The sequence below is a fragment of the Vulpes vulpes genome, chromosome X, assembly GCF_048418805.1.
Source record: "Vulpes vulpes isolate BD-2025 chromosome X, VulVul3, whole genome shotgun sequence".
Classification (NCBI taxonomy): domain Eukaryota; kingdom Metazoa; phylum Chordata; class Mammalia; order Carnivora; family Canidae; genus Vulpes; species Vulpes vulpes.
In genome coordinates, this window is record NC_132796.1 from 87,124,555 (window position 1) to 87,147,406 (window position 22,852).

The window sequence follows — 22,852 nt, forward strand, 5'->3', positions numbered from 1 at the left end:
CTAAGGGGGAAATACATCGCAATACAAGCATCCATCCAAAAACAGGAAAGAACTCTAATACGAAAGCTCACCGACACATAAAGGAGCTAGAGAAAAAACAGCAAATAGATCCTACACCCAGGAAAAGAAGAGAGTTAATAAAGATTCGAGCAGAACTCAACGGAATCGAGACCAGAAGAACTGTGGAACAGATCAACAGAACCAGGAGTTGGTTCTTTGAAAGAATTAATAAGATAGATAAACCATTAGCCAGCCTTATTAAAAAGAAGAGAGAGAAGACTCAAATTAATAAAATCATGAATGAGAAAGGAGAGATCACTACCAACACCAAGGAAATACAAACGATTTTAAAAACATATTATGAACAGCTCTACGCCAATAAATTAGGCAATCTAGAAGAAATGGACACATTCCTGGAAAGCCACAAACTACCAAAACTGGAACAGGAAGAAATAGAAAACCTGAACAGGCCAATAACCAGGGAGGAAATTGAAGCAGTCATCAAAAACCTCCCAAGACACAAGAGTCCAGGGCCAGATGGCTTCCCAGGGGAATTCTATCAAACGTTTAAAGAAGAAACCCTACCTATTCTACTAAAGCTGTTTGGAAAGATAGAAAGAGATGGAGTACTTCCAAATTCGTTCTATGAGGCCAGCATCACATAATTCCAAAACCAAAGACCCCACCAAAAAGGAGAATTACAGACCAATATCCCTGATGAACACGGATGCAAAAATTCTCAACAAGATACTAGCCAATAGGATCGAACAGTACATTAAGAAAATTATTCATCATGACCAAGTAGGATTTATCCCCAGAACACAAGGCTGGTTCAACACTCGTAAAACAATCAATGTGATTCATCATATCAGCAAGAGAAAAACCAAGAACCATATGATCCTCTCATTAGATGCAGAGAAAGCATTTGACAAAATACAGAATCCATTCCTGATGAAAACTCTTCAGAGTGTAGGGATAGAGGGAACATTCCTCAACATCTTAAAAGCCATCTAACAAAAGCCCACAGAAAATATCATTCTCAATGAGGAAGCACTGGGAGCCTTTCCCCTAAGATCAGGAACAAGACGGGAATGTCCACTCTCACCACTGGTATTCAACTTAGTACTGGAAGACCTAGCCCCAGCAATCAGACAACAAAAAGACATTAAAGGCATTCAAATTGGCAAAGAAGAAGTCAAACTCTCCCTCTTCGCCGATGACATGATACTCTACATAGAAAACCCAAAAGCCTCCACCCCAAGATTGCTAGAACTCATACAGCAATTTGGTAGCGGGGCAGGATACAAAATCAATGCCCAGAAATCAATGGCATTTCTATACACTAACAATGAGACTGAAGAAAGAGAAATTAAGGAGTCAATCCCATTGACAATTGCACCCAAAAGCATAAGATACCTAGGAATAAACCTAACCAAAGAGGTAAAGGACTATAGAACACTTCTGAAAGAAACTGAGGAAGACACAAAGAGATGGGAAAATATTCCATGCTCATGGATTGGAAGAATTAATATTGTGAAAATGTCAATGTTACCCAGGGCAATTTACATGTTTAATGCAATCCCTATCAAAATACCATGGACTTTCTTCAGAGAGTTGGAACAAATTATTTTAAGATTTGTGTGGAATCAGAAAAGACCCCGAATAGCCAGGGGAATGTTAAAAAAGAAAACCATAGCTGGGGGCATCACAATGCCAGATTTCAGGTTGTACTACAAAGCTGTAGTCGTCAAGACAGTGTGATACTGGCACAAAAACAGACACAAAGATCAATGGAACAGAATAGAGAACCCAGAAGTGGACCCTCAATTTTATAGTCAACTAATGTTCGATAAAGGAGGAAAGACTATCCATTGGAAGAAAGACAGTCTCTTCAATAAATGGTGTTGGGAAAATTGGACATCCACATGCAGAAGAATGAAACTGGACCACTCTCTTTCACCATACACAAAGATAAACTCAAAATGGATGAGAGATCTAAATGTGAGACAAGATTCCATCAAAATCCTAGAGGAGAACACAGGCAACACCCTTTTTGAACTTGGCCACAGTAACTTCTTGCAAGATACATCCACAAAGGCAAAAGAAACAAAAGCAAAAATGAACTATTGGGACTTCATCAAGATAAGAAGCTTTTGCACAGCAAAGGATACAGTCAACAAAACTAAAAGACAACCTACAGAATGGGAGAGGATATTTGCAAATGACATATCAGATAAAGGGCTAGTTTCCAAGATCTATAAAGAACTTATTAAACTCAACACCAAAGACACAAACAATCCAATCATGAAATGGACAAAAGACATGAAGAGAAATCTCACAGAGGAAGCCATAGACATGGCCAACATGTGCATGAGAAAATGCTCTGCATCACTTGCCATCAGGGAAATACAAATCAAAACCACAATGAGATACCACCTCACACCAGTGAGAATGGGGAAAATTAACAAGGCAGGAAACAGCAAATGTTGGAGAGGATGTGGAGAAAAGGGAGCCCTCTTACACTGTTGGTGGGAATGTGAACTTGTGCGGCCACTCTGGAAAACTGTGTGGAGGTTCCTCAAAGAGTTAAAAATAGACCTGCCCTACGACCCAGCAATTGCACTGTTGGGGATTTACCCCAAAGATTCAGATGCAATGAAACTTCGGGACACCTGCACCCCGATGTTTCTATCAGCAATGGCCACAATAGCCAAACTGTGGAAGGAGCCTCGGTGTCCATCGAAAGATGAATGGATAAAGAAGATGTGGTTTATGTATACAATGGAATATTACTCAGCCATTAGAAAGGACAAATACCCACCATTTGCTTCAATGTGGATGGAACTGGAGAGTATTATGCTGAGTGAAATAAGTCAATCGGAGAAGGACAAACAGTGTATGTTCTCATTCATTTGGGGAATATAAGTAATAGTGAAAGGGAATATAAGGGAAGGGAGAAGAAATGTGTGGGAAATATCAGAAAGGGAGACAGAACATAAAGACTCCTAACTCTGGGATACGAACTAGGGGTGGTGGAAGGGGAGGAGGGCGGGGGGTGGGGATGAATGGGTGACTGGCACTGAGGGGAGCACTTGACAGGATGAGCACTGGGTGTTATTCTGTATGTTGGTAAATTGAACACCAATAAAAAATAAATTTATTTTAAAAATTAAGGGTATTATTCTTTTTCTATTCTTTTCAACCTGAAATGACACAATGCTCAAAAAAAAAGCTGACTCAGTGGGTAAGGCACACGACTCTTGATCTTAGGGTTGCAGGTTCGAGCCCATGTTGGGTGTAGAGATTACCAAAAAATAAAATCTTTAAAAAAACCAGGTGTTGGGGGATTGGGAGTTGAAATATCACACAACACTGATAACTAGCAAGACAAAGTAAACCTTTGTTTTCTGGCTATTTTTTTTTAAAGCATCCACATTCATTTAGGTTCTGAATTATTTCATGGGTCCATATTCCCTGTCACCCAAAATAGAACTGAAAGTAACTTAAAATAGAACATGACCCAGCTGTGGTTCAGGAACCTTTGGAAATCTGACATCGTCCTTTAACACTCTCCATGCAACTGCATTTTCTGAGAAGATGAAAAGGGAGGGAAATGAAAGATAAGAAAAGGAGAGAAGTAAAAAGATTTTAGAGAAAAACTTACTTTTATCCCTTTTCAAGCTCCCAATTCATTTGTAGCACTGAGCCTATCAGTCAGAATGTATGCACACAGCCGAAGTCAGCAGAATTGGCCTGGCCTTAGGGTCAACACCATGGGTAGCAGATAAGAAGCCCTGCACAGAACTTAGAGCCATTTCTTTTTATTTACTTGCTGCCCTCTCTAAAAGATCATCATGGAATTGGTTAAGCATTACCTACCTACCCTGTATTCATTTGTCAGAGACTAGTGAACCAGTTAATGGAATGCATTTAGGGAAGGGAACATAGGACAAGGTGACACAAGACAGTCCTGGGAAGTGCACAACCCAAGGAAGGAGACAGAGAGGCAGAAGATTAAATGCACAAGACTCGGGAGCTGAACTTCCCGGATTTGAACTCTGCATCCATGTGTATTAGTCTATGACTTGGATAACTTACTTAAACTCCCTGTGCCTCAATTTCTTGTCTGTAGGATGAGAATAATGATAGTAGCTACTTCATGGGATTATTATGAAAACAAGATCAGTTAATATTCAGTATCTGAACCTGGAACTAAGTAAATGGCTATTTAAGTGTTAGCTATTGTAATGACTATTGTCAATGGAACTATTAATACTATTTATTGGAATGTTGATCACCACTACCACCACCTTAGAAATGAGAGCTGATGCTAAGGAAGCCATAAGAAAGGACACTAAATTCTTCTTGGAAGAGGTAGGCGGTACACAAGTTTCACAGAGGAGTTAATACTTGTGCTGAGTCTTGAAGGATAAACAGGAATTGGTTGGGCCAAGAATTAGAGATAAGGCATACTAGAAAAAGGGATGAAAAATATGAGGGAATGTGTCACCTTCCAATGTTAGGGGAGGTTGCAACACATGCTCTAGGCAGAAGATGAGGCTGGTGAGGTGGAAGGAGCCACACAAAAGGCCTTGCCACACTGGCAGTGGCTGAAGAAATCTAAACAAGGAAATGATACAAATACATTTAAATTTCAGAAAGATCATCATGGCTACAATGGGAGGGATGGACCAGAGAGGGGAAGTTGGGGAGGAGTAGACTGGAGAAACAATTAGGAAGGAGAAACAGGACCTGGTGACTGGCTAAACATGGGGAGAAAGGAAGGAAGAAAGAAGAAAAGAAGAAGAAGAAGAAGAAGAAGAAGAAGAAGAAGAAGAAGAAGAAGAAGAAAAGAAGAAGAAGAAGAAGAGAAGAAGAGAAGAAGAGAAGAGAAAAAAAAGAAAAGAAAAGAAGAGAAAAGAAAAGAAAAGAAAAGAAAAGAAAAGAAAAGATAGCCTAGAATGATGCCTAAATTTCTGACTCAAGCAACTGAGTGAGTAGTTAAACAAAGCCAAAACTAAAGAGCAGGAGGCAGGTGCTGGAAACTGAGATGATACGGGTTTGGACCCACGGTGCAAACAATACTTACAATACTGGGGCATCTTCACACTGAATAAACATTTATTACTTTCAAAATATTTTTTAAAGATTTGGTTTATTTATTTGAGAGAGAGAAAGATGCAGGGCTTGATCTCAGGACCCCAAGATCACACACGACCTGGGCTGAAGGCAGACACTTAACCGACTGAGCCCCCCAGGAGCCCCATGAGGTTCACAATATTAACAGTGCTTCAGAAAAGTGGGAAAATACTTTTCCAAATACCTCACAGTGAACATAAATTATACAATGGGGTGAGGAAAACTTTAAGACAGATACATGAATGGGCTGCCTCCTCTAACTTCCCACTAAATACTATACAGGTAAGGGAGTGAGGAAAACCAGCACCCGTAGGGAAACAGACCAGGCAAGACGTAGTTCCTTTCTACTGTAGGCCCCTTCTGAACACCATGGCCCTAGTACCTCTTCGAAGTTCATACCAAGTCACAAATAACAACAAGTGGAATTTATTAGGAGCCTATGTGCCACACTCGGCAAACATGGAGTATTCAGCTCTTATTACTGCCTATGACAAATTCCTACAAACCCAGTGGCTTTATTTTTTTTTCCCCCAGTGGCTTTAAATAACACAAACTGACAGTCTTACAGTTCTAGTGGTCAGATGTCTAAAATCAGGGTGTTGGCAGGGCTTCAGGGGAAAATTTGTTTCCTTGCCTTTTCCAGATTCTAGAAGCCAACTGCACTTTGTTGCTTGTGGAACATTCTTCCATCTTCAAAGAGTATAGCTCAACTTCTATTTCCAACCTCATATCACCTTCTTCTGACTCTTATTCCTCTTGCATCCCTCTTAGAAAATCCCTTGTGATTACAAGGGGCCCTTCAAGATAATCCAGGATAATCTTCCCATCTCAACTTGATTGTGGCTGCAAAGTTCTTTCTGCCATGTAGAGTATCAGTCAGAGGTTCTGGCAATTAGAATGTAGGCATCAATGGGCCATTATTCTGACTACTACAGGTAGTATTTGCCATATTTCTTCACCCTAAAGGTACTATTGTTTTCTTTTCCACACTTATTTTTGGAAGTAAAGCAGGAAGTCCAAACAGGACCTGGTGACTGGCTAAACATGGGGAGAAAGAAGAAAGAAAAGAAAAGAAAAGAAAAGAAAAGAAAAGAAAAGAAAAGAAAAGGAAAGAAAAGAAAAGAAGAAAAGTCTAGAATTATGCCTAGTCTAGAAGAAGGGAGGAGAGAGATACAGTTCTACTTCAGAGATGGGGAAAATGTATACCTATAAACACACACACACATATAAAATTTGGTATTCTTCTGTAAGGAAGATTTGTGTCTTCTCCCTCATTTACTTTTTCTTTTTTTTAAGAGATTTTATTTATTTATTTATTTATTTATTTATTTATTTATTTATTTATGAGTGAAGGAGTATGTGTAAGTGGAGGGAGGGGCAGAGCAGGAGGGAGAGAGAGAGAGAGAGAGAGAGAGAGAGAGAGAGAAGCAGTCTCTGGAATGAGTGCAGACTCCAACACAGGGCTCAATTTCAGGACCTTGAGATCAAGACCTGAGCTGAAAACCAAAAATAGCATGCTCAACTGGCTGAGCCACCCAGGTTTGTTTTTCAATCATTTATTTCTATCAGTATTGACTGGTAGGTAAAAGTCTGAGAAAGGGCTTGGATCAGTACCCAAGAGCAAAGAGAGAGGGACAACAGTTAATTAAGTCACTCAGGAAATTATTTTTGAGCAATATGTACTAGACATATTGGTGGTTCTGAGTACTCACATTAAAGCAATCAACAAGACAGACAAAATCACTATCCTAGAGTTTCTATTTTAGTGAAAGGTGGTAAATAATAAACAAAGAAGGGAGATGCAGAGATTTCAACTGAGGTGATATGACACTAAACAGGCAGCCACTTCAGATTGGGTAGTCAAGGAAAACCTCTCAAAGGAGAGGACATTTAAGTGGGGATCTGAAAAGAAGAGCCAGCAACACAAAGACAGCAGGGAAGGATGTTTCAGACAAAGGGAACAGCTGGTACAAAAGCCATTCTGGGAATCCTTCTTCCTTTGAGAATAAACAGAAAAATAGCTAGTATGGGGCCAATGAAGATATACTGAAAAACAAGGAAAAGATTTGTCATCATAGACACTCAGGGAAAGAGAAGAACTCTTCAAAGCTTTTATATAGTAGCCAGAAAACAATGTTGAAAGCCTCTAGTACATTCAAGAGAATAAGAAAACATGGCCTCAATAAAGCAGGAAAAGGAAGTCAAATATAATAACAAGATCAGATGAAGAAAGTATAAATTATATTGGTCAAGTGCAAGGAAATTGAATCAGAGTCACAACCAAAATGTGCACCGGAGAGAATAAACAGAAGACTTGACACAATAAAAAACAAATTCATGAAATAGGAGAAAAAAAGATAAATATTAAAATGACGATAGGGGCACCTACGTGGCTCAGTCAGTTAAGCATCTGCCTTTGGCTTGGGTCATGATCCCAAGGTTCTGGGATTGAGCCCCACATTGGGCTCCCTGGTCAGCAGAGAGCCTGCTTCTCCTTCCTCTTCTTCCTGCCACTCCCCTTACTTGTGCACGCTCCCTCTCTCTCTGTCAAATAAATAAATAAAATCTTTCAAAAAATGAAGTGAGGAGAGAAAAGATGATATATATGGAAGACACTATACTATAGTATGATGCCTATAATACCCCAAAAGTGGATTCAACCTAAATATTTCATATTAAGAAGTCATTTGTCCCATGGAAGTGTTTATACTTTGTAGCTATTACATCTCTAATGATACAACTAAGAAAACTAGCAGGATATAGAAATGATATACAGTATATAAAAGTGAATATTTCCATTTATTGAGCATTTACCATATGCCAAGAACTTGACTATCTTAAAAACATTTTATCCTCAGAGCAATCCCATAGAGTGACACCATTTTATTTTATAGATGAGGAAGGAGATTGAGAGAGGTTAAGAAACTTTCCAAAGTTCACACAGCTACTAAAAGTAGTGGGGTTTGATTTGAACCTATATTTGGCACACTTCAAAGCCTCTGCTCTTAACCACAACACTGAAACCAGATCATGTTCAAAATCATAAACTCAGTTACGTTTTAAAAAGCACTAAAAGACTAGAGCAGAAAGGCACCAAGAGGTTAATATAAATTACCTTAGGTGATTATTTCCACTGTGTATATATAATTTTCTATTTTTCAGTGTTCTATAATAAATACATATTACTTGTGTAGTCAAAACAAAATGGTGGAGAAGAGGAATAAAGAACATTTTAGTCTGGGACTCATGAAAAAATTTGGACTTGAGATAGAAATGTTAAGATCTTCAGCCAATAGTTTGAGATTGAGGTAATGGCTGTAGATGAGCTTGCCAAGAAAGATGTGTGTAGAATATGTACAGAATTATGAACTGCAACATTCAAGACACAGGTAGAGGAAGAAGAATAAGGTTAGTAATTCCTCTCCCCAGGAACAGAATATTGTCTATGGCCTGGAAAATTCCTCTAGATAGATCAAACATGCAACATTACTAATAAGTTCGTGTCCTTGTATAAAGGCACACAACTCTTCAGTGAGAGGAACAAGTATGCTGACAAACTACACAAGCACCTATGGCAATATGCTATGACAATGATAATGCATAACTCAAATCTACAAAATATCTGGGCCAAAAGAAAAATTCCATTCTATAAAATGTAACTGGTCTCAGAAATTCATGCATTACCCTCTTATATTAATCATTAGAGATATCTCCTAGCCTAAGATTTGAGTTTATTATCATCCTTGCCTCACTTACTTTAAGAAAGGAAAAACTAGATACTTGTAAGTTTTCAATCCTTAAAAAGCACAAAAAACATATCTTTACGGCACTTTATAAAACCAAATTATGAAAACAGTAATAAAAAGGCTTATCTTCAATGACTGATCATCCTGGAACTTAATCAAAGATGTGTTATTTATCACCTACTATGTGCTTAGGCTTAATGATATAATTCCGGACTTTTAAAACTAAACTAAAAGGAAGGGTGGGATATTTATTTATTTATTTATTTATTTATTTATTTATTTATTTATTTATTTTTAGGGTGGGATCTTCTAATTCTTAAATTTTACAAATATGGACTGTGCTTGAGAAAGAATAAAGGCTCAATATTTTGAAATATCTAATGAACTAACTCAAAGCCCTGTGTTCCCTTCTGACATCATACACTATTAAGAAGTAATTATTGATTACATCAGTAAACAACACCAAAAAAAAACCTGAGCTTTTTCCTAGAATACATACTGAATTTCATTAGCCTATTTTACAATTTTAATGATTATCATTTAATATTCAATTACTTAACTATAAGACTTGACTGTGGGAAATAAAACTACCCAAACAATTTAACCAAATAAAACTATCAGCAATAAATAATTATTGATTAATGTTGTACATTCTCAAATATTTAAGGAATGCCTATTATCCTGCATTATACATAACATAAATGCACATTACATACAGTTACTCTCTCAAAGAACATCCCTAATGGTGGTATAAGCAAAGACATGCTGAAATTACATTAGTGCAGAACCACATGTGATAAAATTCATTGCAGGGGTAAAACAGTTCAGAGGCAAAAGAGACCCTACTGATCATCTGCTTGGATCAATCAAGGAAGACTTTAGGTAGGGCATGGAATGTGATTTGGATCCTGAAGAACAGGTGGGAATTCAATAGAGACAGGAAAAGGCAATCTGGGTGACATTATCAAATTAGCAATTTTTAAAAATCACTTTGACTAGAGTGTGAAGAATCTAGTTGAACATCATATATTGTCAAATTTACCCCTAAATATTTCACAACTCCATCCCCACCCCCCCTTCTTCTCTACTGACCTCGCCTTTGTTCAGAAGCTCCTCATTTCTTATTCTGACTACTACAATAGCCACCTAGCTGGCAGAGAACCATGTATTATCATTCATTGCTATATCCCTAACACCTTGCACAGTAAGTAGTACGTGATATTTGTTAAAGGCATGGAAACCTTATTATGCAGTGGTCAGCACTCTTTTTGCTGTATGGCAAGTACCAGACGATATTTTATACTGTGTTTTATTTATCATAGTACCTTTAGAAAACTGGATCACTATCAGAATTTTATACATCACTGCAGAAATCCTTATTAGAGTTAGGAACCTCATCAAAACTCACCATCAACACAATACCAAATGGATGACTCTTAGCACCATGTGCCCTCCCAGACATTACTGTAATGTGTGAGTGAAGATGGTGTTCAGATAGAGATGCTAATTCGCAGCAAAGTAAGGCACATATGGCTGACCTTTCTCAGAATTTCATGAATCACTGGAATAAAACTTTAGATAGAGTAAAACGTATAATAAATGGTAGATGGCAGGACTAAAAACATTTAAGACTAATAGAAGGTTAATGCTCCTTTGCACAGCGGCCTGAAATCTTAATTCAACCCTTAATTCTTTACCTTTCTACATGCTTTATTAATTTTTCATAGCAATTTTCTCTAATATATATTTTTTATCTGACCCTACCCCTACACATCCATCAAAATATAAGCTCAATGAGAACAAAGATTCATCACTTTCATCATATTTTAGCACATGAAAGTGTTCAGCACTTAGCAATTACAGAGTAAATGTTTGTTGAATTACACATAGAAGAGTTTGTTAAAATTTTTTTTTGATTAGTAATTACTACATGCCAGACATTCTGTTAAGTAATGGGGATACTGTTCTTAACAATACACTCATTATCTTATTTGAATAATCACTTTAAATTCATGTTAGATCTATATAATAATTTCGGAAGAGTTCGTTTTTTAATCCAGGACCATGGTATATCTGCTCTCTTGAATTTTTAAATTTTCTTCATGTAGGTCTAAGACATTTTTAATTGGGTCATTACTGAAATTTGTTTCATGGTTTTTGTAAATGGATTTTTATATTATATCTTTTAAATGGGTCCTTCCAGTATAAATAAAAGGTACTGGTTAATTCTTACCTTATATCCCACTACTTTTTAGCACTCATTAGAATTCTATCAACTAAGAAGTGTTTTTTAAGTCTTGGCTTTTGTAGGTACATAAGCCTATCTTCTAAAACTGGATCATTTTTTTTGTCTTCTCCTTTCCATTAGTTGTGCTACTTTATTGATACTGGCCAGAATTTGCAAATATAAATTAATGATGACTATAGGCATCTTTGGTTTGTTGCTCCTTATGGAACTACTCCTACATTTAACATTAAGTATGATGCTGGAGGGCAGCCCGGGTGGCTCAGCAGTTTAGTGGTGCCTTCAGCCCAGAGCGTGATCCTGGAGACCCGGGATGGAGTCCCACGTCAGGCTCCCTGCATGGAGCCTGCTTCTCCTTCTGCCTGTGTCTCTGCCCCCCGCCCCCACCGTGTGTCTCTCATGAATAAAATAAATAAAATCTTTTTTAAAAAAGCATGATGCTGGATTATTGGTTTTAGAGAAATGATTATTTTTCTTCTTAAGAGAACAAGTTTCTATGACATCTTTTTAAATTTATTTTTTTAAGATTTTATTTATTTATTTGAGAAAGAAAGCACAAGCAGGGGAAGGGACAAAGGGAGAGGGAGAAGCAGACTCCCTACTGAGCACACAGCCCAACACAGGGTTTGATCCCAGGATACTGGGATCATGACCTCAGCCAAAGGCAGATGCTTAACCGAGACACCTGGGCACCCCTAAATTTATCTTTTTAAAGTAATTTCTACACCCAACATGGGGTTTGAACTTACAACCCTGGATCAAGAGTCACACGCTCTATCATAAGCTAGCCAGGCACCCCTCACATTTTTATTCTTAAAATGGGCATGGAGTTTTTTAAAACACTTTCAGCATTTATTTCTTTTAAGATTTTTAAGTAATCTCTTTGTCCAACGTAGGGCTCAAAATCAAGATCCTGAGATCAAGACTCAAATGCTCTACTGACTGAGCCCTTCAGCATTTGTTTTATTTGTCTTTATTTTTTAAATTGTATTTATTTATTCATGAGACAGAGAAAGAGAGAGAGACAGATACACAGGCAGAGGGAGAAGCAGGCTCCATGCAGGGAGCCCAACACAGGAATCGATCCTGGGTCTCCAGGATCACGCCCCTGGCCAAAGGTGGCACTAAACCACTGAGCCACTGGGGCTGCCCTGTTTTATTTTTTTTAATGAGATCTATTGACAGGATGCATCATATAACTTTCATAGTATTAAACAATTAACACTATGGGATAAAATATTCTTAGTCATAAAGGGTCAATTCTTGGCATATATTCCTAAATGTGTTTGGTTTACATTTTATTTAGAATCCAAAATTGATCTATAATTTGTATACACAAACAAGCAACATTTTTTTCAGATTTTGATACCTGAATTATGTAGCATCATAAAATGAATGGGGCAGCTTTCCATCATTTTATACGCTCTCAATTTATTTAGTATCAAAATTCTCTGTTTCTTTCAAAGGAGTCCTGTTTATAATAAAAATTTTTAACATTAGGGAATCACAAGTCCCTGAGTTAGAAACTAAGGGTCATACAACTAGTTCCTTATGCCTTGTTAGGTATGGCTCAGGTTATAATTCAGTTACCTTATCATGTACAAAGGTATTAATTTAAAATTAAAATTATAAAGAGACTTCTTTTTTATAAAGTATTCATATTAGTTATTATGATTCTATGGGAAATCTAGGACATAAGTTCATTTCTTTAGTTTCTGGTCTAGAATGCACTTATATATAATGTGAGGGCTAAAATCATAAAACTTCAGGAAGAAAGCCTAAAATTTGGGAAAGCAAAGACTTCTTGGGTAGGATGCAAAAAAACATGAGTATAAAAGAAAAAAAAAGATAAATTGAACTTCATCAAAATTTAAAACATTCTTTTCATCAAAAGACAAATAAGAAAAAATGAGATGGCAAGGCACAGACTGAAACAAAGTATTTATAATGCAATATAAGAATAAGCTTACAAACTCCTCAAACGCAAAAAGAAAACAACAAATTTTTTTAAATGGGCAAAGGACCTGAACAGATACTTCTAAAAGATAGACAAGTAGCTAATAAACATATGAAAATACACTCACAATCATTACACATGAGGAAAATGCAAAGTGAAATCCATTATGAGAAACCACTACACATTTCATTTTAGAATGGCTAAAATTAAAAAGGCTAACAAGTGGGGGCCTGGCTAGCTCAGTCAGTAGAGCATGTGACCCTTGATCTCAGGGTTGTGAGTTCAAACCCCTTGGGCATGGAGCCTACCAAAAATAATTAAATAAAAATAAAATAAAAATGCTAACAATCCCAAGAATTAGTGAGGATTCTCATTTGTCACTGGTCAGAGGAGAAAATAATACAACCACTTTCGAAAAGTCTTTGGCAGGGGTGCCTGGGTGGCTTAATTGGTTAAGTATCTGACTCTTGATTTTGGCTCAGGTCATGATCTCATGGTCCTGGATGGAGCCCTACATCAGGCTTTGCCCTCACCACAGAGTCTGTTTGCCCCTCTCCCTCTGTTCCTCCTCTGGCTCTCTCAAATAAACAAAATCTTTTTTAAAAAGGTCTTTGGATTCAGATGCAATGAAACGTCGGGACACCTGCACCCCGATGTTTCTATCAGCAATGGCCACAATAGCCAAACTGTGGAAGGAGCCTCGGTGTCCATCGAAAGATGAATGGATAAAGAAGATGTGGTTTATGTATACAATGGAATATTACTCAGCAATTAGAAACGACAAATACCCACCATTTGCTTCAACGTGGATGGAACTGGAGGGTATTATGCTGAGTGAAATAAGTCAATCAGAGAGGGACAAACAGTGTATGTTCTCATTCATTTGGGGAATATGAATAATGGTGAAAGGGAATATAAAGGAAGGGAGAAGAAATGTTGGGAAATATCAGGAAGGGAGACAGAACATAAAGACTCCTAACTCGGGGAAACGAACTAGGGGTGGTGGAAGGGGAGGAGGGCGGGTGTTGGAGGGGAATGGGTGATGGGCACTGAGGTGGACACTTGACGGGATGAGCACTGGGTGTTTTTCTGTATGTTGGTAAATTGAACACCAATAAAAATTAATTTAAAAAAAAAGGTCTTTGGCAGTCTATGAATGCTAAATAAATTACATATATTTAATATATGTTACATATAATAAATGTAATAAAATAAACTTTATAAATAATTTATATATGTTCATATTTTAGGTACATATCCAAAGGAAATGAGTATATATAGCCACAAAAAGATTTATACAAAAATGTCAAGAACATTATTCATAATAGCCAAATAATGGATGTAACTTAAATAACTATGAACAAGAAAATGGATAAACAAATTGTGGCATAGTTTTTTTTTTTAAAGGAATACTACATAGCAATAAAATAGAACTACTGATACTGGCAGGTTGACAGATTTCAAAAACATTATTTTGAACTACAGAAGCCATACACAGTGTCTGACTCCATTTACGTGAAGTTCAAGAACAAGCAACACTAATATGCCAGTCAGCATACTCATTCTCTTCAGTAGAAGTAGAGGGGACATGGACTAGAAAGAGGAACGAGGTAATTCTCTGGAAGGATGGAATTATTTTATATTTTGATCTGAGTTATGGCTACCTGGATGTGTGCGTGTGTAAAAAAACTATCACAATGTATAATTTAGTGCTTGTGTATTTTACTGCACTTAATTTTATCTCTATAAAAATAATAGAAACAAATTCAAGCATGCTATGACTACCTCAGTTATGGACTTGACCTTTGGAAATCCTGCCCTCCTACCATTTCCTCTTCCAAATGTGTGATATAGGCCCTCCTACACAGCAGTGCCTGGACTTTGCAGACTCAACTCACCATTAGAAACTAACCACTCTCCCATATTATTCTTTTCTTCTCTCTTTTCACTCAATATGACCACACATTATTCCTGCTATGATTTCCTTGCTTTCTGTGTCTCTGAACAAGTTTACCTTACAGCCCCTTGCCCACATGATAGTACACATTCCAACAAACAGGCATCCATCATATAATATTTCCTAATAGGATTATTACGTAAAATCCCTAGTATCTGTCAAATAACAATGACTTTATGTCTATCCCCTTCGTACTTCAAATTCTCCCCTCTATTTATATTCTTTTAAGACACACCTATTTAAAGCATTATCAGGCTTCAGAAACACAATACTGTATTTCAAAATAGTTAAAATCTCAAATTTACGTTTCAGTAATAGCATCAATATACCATGCATTATTTGCCAAGCTCTTTTTCTCTCCATACCCTATAGATACTTACTTAATCCTCATAACACCCCTGAGATGTAGGTAATATTATCCCCAATTCATAGATGAGGAAGTTAGGGCACTGAGAAATTAAGAAATTTGCCCAAGACTAAACAACTAGTAACTGTCAGAGCCATGAGAGAGACAACTTCAGCATATTACTTCAAATGATTCACCTAAACCATACAATTCAAATATTGGGAATAAGAGATATTCTTTTGTATCTACAAAGCAAAGGCTATGTTTGTTTAAACCATGAATTTAAAATCGTAAGTTGTCAGAGAAAGTTCTGAATTTCTCATAACACTCTGCAGAAGTTTTACCTGAGTTCGTTAATGACAGAAATGTACAATCACAGGGCAATACTATTTTTAAAATACGTAGTTGAGACATCTATTCTTAAGCAATGGATGCCTGTATTTATTCATTGAAAAGCTTTAAAACTAAAAATTCAAGTCAACACCTCCATTCACTGAATGTCAGGTGGTCACAATTTACACCAATTATGATTTCTAATTATATTCTCTATTTTTTCATTAGCTCCGAACACATGGTCACTAACAGGCTCTTCCTTCCATCTCTTCATCATCCAGTCATTCTTTTATTTCACTCATAGAACAAATATATTATTCTAGTCATTCAACAAATATTCATTAAGTACCAACTATGTTAGGTATATAAATAGGCAGGAGAGACATTATATAACTTATAAGGTAAATTGCTTCCATAAATATACCGGTTACGGAGTATTGCAGCAACTGATTCCCCTCTATGAAGATGATCCATCACCTCTAACACTTGGATAATGACCTGTTCAGGAGGAAAAGAAGTCAATATTTACTATAAAAATCAAAGCTAGAATTTTTAAATTATGCTATCTACGTGATACTTTATATATTTTATGACAGAAAGACAAAAATGTGTGCCCATGTTCCTGATGTCTATATTCTAGTTTATGAAAATTAAGAACACTGAAGGAACTGAATCAGCAAGTCAAATTATCTACAAAATTCCATAGTGGCTCATTAAATACCACTGACTACATTTCTGAAATCATTAGAATAACAACCAAGTATATGGGAAGTTAGATTAACCCTGAGGAGACCTGAGGAATCTGGGTGAAGTTGGAAGACACAAGAGAAGTTAGAGATGAAGAATGGAGGCAAACATTGGCCAAGTAGAGACACAGATAGCACTAAATCCTGAGTTACCAGGAGCACATGAGGCCTCAAAAGCCCATAAGGAGGACCCACAGTTTTAGAATTGGTTGGTCAAAATTAAGGCTAGAAAGGTATAAGATTTTGAAATTTTAAAGACATAAAATAGGTAGTGGGGGTTGTTTTCTTGATCTGGACTAAAATTTTGTTTTGTTGATGGTTATTTTACGGAAAAAGAGCCGATCAGGTTGTACCACACTAAATCTAATATATTGTTTCTAGCATTCGCTTTGCATTGGAAATGTGTATTTCAAAGGCTCTATTAATTTCAAATATATTGGGAAGCAGAAATATAGATTTTACTTAAATGTTTCTTGTTAGGGATGCCTGGGTGGCTCAGTGGTTGAGCATCTGCCTTTGGCTCAGGGCATGACCCCGGGATCCTGGGATCCAGTCCCAAATCGGGCTCCCCACAGGGAGCCTGCTTCTCCCTCTGCCTATGCTTCTGCCTCTTTCTCTGTATCTCTCACGAATAAATAAATAAAATGTTTTAAATAAAATAGTTTATTGTTAATAAAATCAATGTATTGCACTGCAGAGATAAAAATATGGAGTATGTAATTTAGATTGTTCATAGAATTATGTTTTTAAAAAATATGTCCTTTTTTAAATATTTCATTTATTTATTTGAGGAGAATGAGAAAGAAAGCATGAACAGAGGGAGAAGCAGACTCTGCTGAGCATGGAGCCCGACTCAGGGCTAAAATCCACTACCCCATGTTCATGACCTGTGCCAAAGGCAGACATTTAACTGAGCCACCCAGGTACCCCCATATAATTATGATTGTTACAAAGCTAGGTGAAGACCTAAAATAATCAAGCCAGAGAAAAAGGTTCTCTTCATTGTTCCCTGCTTTCTTCCTCTCCCTTAATTTAGGGTCAGAGCAAAAGATGTAGAAGGAGAAAAAGTATTTCTTGGGTCTTCATAATTCTAAAAAAAAAAAAACCAAATCAAATGACAATATAGCATTTTATTTATTTGCACAATCATATTTTCTGTTATTACAAGAAATTGAGTAGCCCACATAAAAAAATATAAGCATTTCAAAATCAACTGACCTTTGGGCTTATCTTTTCTAAAAATGGTGAACTGGTGAGAAAATTTTAAGATGTTGAGAAATTTTAATTATTTTTAGGCTACACAATTTTTTAGAAGATGTGTTAAGAGAAAAACAACCAAATCTAGATTATTATTAGGAATCTAGGAATTAGCAAATAAATAATTCATGCCCCTTTTCACCAACTCTAGAGTAGAACATATAAATCTCTAAATTAGATATTCAAACTCTCACTCAATCCTATGGTTTCAACCAATCTACCTGCTGTATCTGCGTCTGGGCTCTCCCACTCAAATTCTACAGATAATAGGCCTCTGGACTCCTGAGGAGCAGGGAGTGGATGACAGGACACAGGACTCCAGCCACTTATTATAAAGACTCCAAGAACAGCCCACATTTTCAATCTCAAGACTTATTTCTGACTTCCACAAACCAGATGCCCCCAAGTCTTGAAATATTAGGAGTTGTATGGGAAGAATTAGTTGGTTTCTCACAAAAGTAGGGGGGAAATTCTTAAGTTTTAACTTACTTTGAACAAGTAAAAAATTAGTTTAAACCTTAGCAATTGTCAATGCTGCACCTCCTGGTCCTTTTGTCTTTTTGAATTTTTCAATTTCTTTAGTCTAATTTTAAGGAAGCTAGGAAGGAAGAGGAAGTAAACAATGGTCAATTTACACAAGATTCAACTAAAACCAGAAGTTTTCTTTTTCTTTTTTTTTCTTTTTTTTAAGCCTTATTTTTTTAAATTTTTATTTATTTATTTATGATAGTCACACACAGAGAGAGAGAGAGGCAGAGACACAGGCAGAGGGAGAAGCAGGCTCCATGTACCGGGAGCCCGACGTCGGATTCGATCCTGGGTCTCCAGGATCGCGCCCTGGGCCAAAGGCAGGCGCTAAACCGCTGTGCCACCCAGGGATCCCAAACCAGAAATTTTCAATCAGGGAATCTGTATGATCAAATCTATGTATTAGAAAATTAAGGGTGTTTGCAATGTGGGGGTAGATCAGAGAGAAAAAGAGAGAGAGAGAAACTGGAAGTATGGAAACCAGTTAAGAAACTACTTCCATAGTCAAGGCAAGACATGAAATAAAAGGACAGATCAGGGACATGGGGATAGCCAGGGAAAACTAGGACTTATGCCTGCAGATCACTAACAGATATTAATAGGATAATGTGACATCAAAGACAAAATCTATTTAAGTAACTGGGGGAAATGGTAATAATAACAGGTGAGGCAGGGTAGAGCAAAGAAGGAAAAATACTGGAAGGAAAGAGAACAATGGTTTGGTGCAGACATACTGAAGCCCTCTAGGGCACACCATCACACCATATAGCATCTAACAGAAAACTGGATATATACAGCAGATTTCAATTGGAACTAGAAATGAAAATATAAGGGTATTTAGCCAGTTAAGTAAGAGTTAAAGTATTGAGACTGAGAAATATTCCTCAGAAGTGTATTTGCCATGAGAAGGTGGAATCCCAAAAACACTGTTGTGCAAGAAACCAAGGAAGATGAGCTAGCAAAGAGAGAGCCAATAGGTAGGAGGGAAACTAAGAGAAATGTGAGATCAAAGCTAAGGAAAGAGGTGGGTTCATAAGAGTGGTTGGAGGGTATTCAATTGTTTCAAGTTCTGCCCAGACCAAGTAAGAGATCAGCTTACTGATGTGATAGCTCTATAAAGTCAGTGATTACCTTTTCTAAAGAGTATTATGAACACAGGTGTGGAGAACCACACTGCAGTGGTTTGAAAAATAAAACAAACATAAATAGGGGCTCCTGGCTGGCTCATTTGGAAGAGCATGTGACCCTTGATCTCGGGGTCATGAGTTTGAACCCCACATTGGATGTAGAGATTACTAAAATAAATAAGCCTAAAAAAAACCAACATAAACAAATTCTTTCAAGAATTTGAAAGTAACTCAAATTCATCAGGGAATTAGTCTATGGTAATGGCGGCCTTCAAACAAGTAAGGGAAAAGAGATGATTAAGTGATTGGGGTAGCCATTTAGAAAAAAAATAAGTTCATACCACTTCACTTCCCATTAGGATATCCTAAATAAATTCCAGATAGATCAAAGAATTAAAGGGAAAAAATGAAACTTTGAAATATTACTAAGGAAAACCCAAGTGAAATCATTTATAATCACACAGCAGAGAAGGTAAGCAGGACCCAAAATTGAAGAACTATAAAAGAAAAAAACTGTTATATCTGCTTGTACAAAAATAATTAGAACTCTGAACTTTAAAAATATCACAAAGTTAAATGGCATTTGATGAGCAAGGAAAAAATGTTCACCACACACACAACAGACAACAAAGGGCTAATGATTTTAACTTACACATACAAAAAAATAATCAATAGAAACGGTAAAACATAATAGTAAAAGAGAACAATCCAAAAAGTATGTGCACATAAAAAATACAAATCATCAAAAAACAAATAAATACAACTTAAAATGAGGCATTGGTTCACCTGTGAGATTCACACACACATGCCCAAGTCTGTTCATATCCATTATTAGTGAGAAGGAATATAAGTTTAGGAGGAATGTTCACGTTTCATTCTAGAATTTTCTGTCCAACTTATTTCAAAATTTAAAAAAAGAGGACCCAGCAAAAGAAATAAGAAGGAGCGGCCATGAGGTAGGAGAAAATCAGGAAGGTGTGGAAACCTAGAAGGCTGAATAAAGTGTTATATAAAGAAAGATGTAATTAAGTGTGTCAGATACTAGTGAGGGATGAAGTGACGAACTGAGAAATGACAACTCGATGTGGTGACATGGAGGTCACTGGACACCTTGGTAAGAGTGGTTTACATGGAATGGTGGAGAAAATGGCCAGTGAGCAAGGGTTCAAGAGAGAACAAAAGGAAAGAGAGGAAACAGTACATACAACTCTTACCAAGAGTTGCACTTTAATGAGGACAAAAAAATAGGTGGTATTTGGAGGGGGGATACAGGGTGGAAGGAGATGTTTGGATAATGGATAATACTATGGAAGGTGAATCTGAAGAGCATGTCATTACACAAAAATGTAAACTGAAGAAGTACGATAATACATAATAAATTTGAAAAGCACATAAGACCATACATGTGTGTATACATATATATGTACACACATACATATTATATACACATATACACATACAGAAAAAGCATTAAAATATTTATGGGAATGATAAACCCCCAATTCAGGACAAGAAATGCAATTGAGGGATAAACTAGAAGCTTCGCCTGTATTTAAGATTTTGATAGGCATCTGAAAAAATAAAGGCAAAATGTTAAGGTATCACGTAGCTAAGTGGTGGTTCTATGAGGGTTTGTGATACTGGTCTCTGTACTTTTCTGTATGTTTGAACTATTTTAATTAAATGAAAGAGAAAAGTATATAATACATGCTCTCTTGCCTAGAGACCGTGTAGATGAGCAGACAAGACATGACACATAAAGGCCAACAGATATAGATAAATGCATAGAATATTTCCAAAGATTAAGGAGAAAGGCAGGACAAAAGCATAAGCAGATATGCATTATAATTAGAGACACACTTCTCCACGGCCATGATACTCTCAAGAATAAGAGGGAAGCTAATCATTACTCATAGGGCACAGCTGACAAAGACATAATTGTGGTTTTGCCCTTAAAATATTCTACCTAGCTCATCAGAAATAAAACTTACAAGACCATTTTTGATCGCTGAGATAACTTGTGTAAGTTCAACCAATTTTACTCTTAAGCATTTATTTTAAGTAATTCGCTAATCTAATATTTCACAAGCACCTATCCTATAGATAATACTTTAGAGATTTCAGTTTATGACTTAGCATTTAATTAAAACCCACTGTCTCACTCTTTTCTACTCTGCCCAAGAACCAACAGCTTTAAAAATAATGAGATTTGAGAAATGCCTCGTCAATTTTACACTATGTACGGTAAACCCTGCTTATGAACTAACCTTATGTTATATAAAAGAGATTCAGAGTGCCATGATCGTCTGCCTTCAAAGAAAATTTTGTTAAGCACTCTGATAAGAAAAGCTGACAGAAAAGATCAGTGAAAAGTGCTAAACACTACAAAATTGAAAAACTGCACAATGTAGAAAAATTATACATAATTGCACTTCTCTCAATCAAGTTATATATAGCAGTAGCACCAAAAATTCAAAATCATCTTGAGACTGCAAAAAGTGATGTGTAAGAAACAGAACTGTATTCTTTGGGAAAATAGTTTGTTACACAAAAGTTAATTTTTTAAAATGTCACAGAGTGTTAGACTATCAACTCTTCTAGCCTTCACCCAGGACAGACACCACACTTACCTACCACTTGTGGCACTGAAGAGGGCCTACCCTAAGACACTTGAGCTGGGGGCGGGGGTGATTTTTTTCCCTTAGAGTAAATCTAAAATGGACTGGGACTATGCAGTATGCTCCCATACACACCCATGAGAAAATCTGCAACACTAAAAATGATAAAGGTTGTGCTACCCTAAAGCTTGCAACTGTACCTGATTTTAAAACATTTATCCAAGTGATCAATCTGTTTTCCTTCTTATCAGCATTTTGTGCTGTGACTATGGTGTCTAACAGCTACTTCTTGATCTACACTCTTACCAAAAAGACTAGATTCTCCATGTTCCAGAAGTTTCTCCCTTTTCCCTGGCCACATGCCAGGATGGTTGATACAGTGTCCTCAACAATTTCAGTTTTCTTCCCATAGTCACTGAGGCAATCTGCCCCCTGTACCACTATATCGTCACCATCATCTTGCTTTTTATTGCTACAGGCGTACACCACACACCATGCAGTTCCACTGCTGCTTGCAATAACACCACTCTTTCCTTCTCGATATGATCCCGTGGTAGTCCCTTTTCATTTTGTTGCTCGAGCTTTAGGGATTCTTTTGGGATATGTTGCTGGCTAATGGCCTCATTCATCTTATCATTGATTGCAATTGGCCTTTTTACCAATGTTCAAGTTGTTATCTTTGTATTAATACAATTCTATCTGATCTTTCTAATAGTGGCTGCCCTCTTGTAACAGGGGCTAAACTTGGTCTAACAAATGTTTAAGTGTCAACTGCCAAGCTTAGCTGTCTTCATTTTTTTCAGGATCACGTTATCACTCTTATCTACAGGAGTGACACTGTAGTACGTTTCAT

At 36.8% G+C, this 22,852-nt stretch overlaps 1 protein-coding gene across 22 annotated transcripts in view; it reads right to left on the bottom strand.

Annotated features, from left to right (window-relative positions):
- The window catches only part of KLHL13 (kelch like family member 13), a 222,051-nt gene that overhangs the window by 120,174 nt on the left and 79,025 nt on the right, over nucleotides 1-22,852 (bottom strand). For 15 of the 22 annotated variants that reach the window (XM_072743630.1, XM_072743631.1, XM_072743621.1 and 12 more), the window contains one exon: nucleotides 16,148-16,221. The exons of the other annotated variants lie outside the window; for them this stretch is intronic. In XM_072743630.1, coding sequence (XP_072599731.1) covers nucleotides 16,148-16,197 — 50 coding nt within the window. In that variant the 5' untranslated portion in view covers nucleotides 16,198-16,221. The remainder of the gene's footprint in view (nucleotides 1-16,147; nucleotides 16,222-22,852) is intronic. 22 annotated transcript variants of the gene reach the window in all.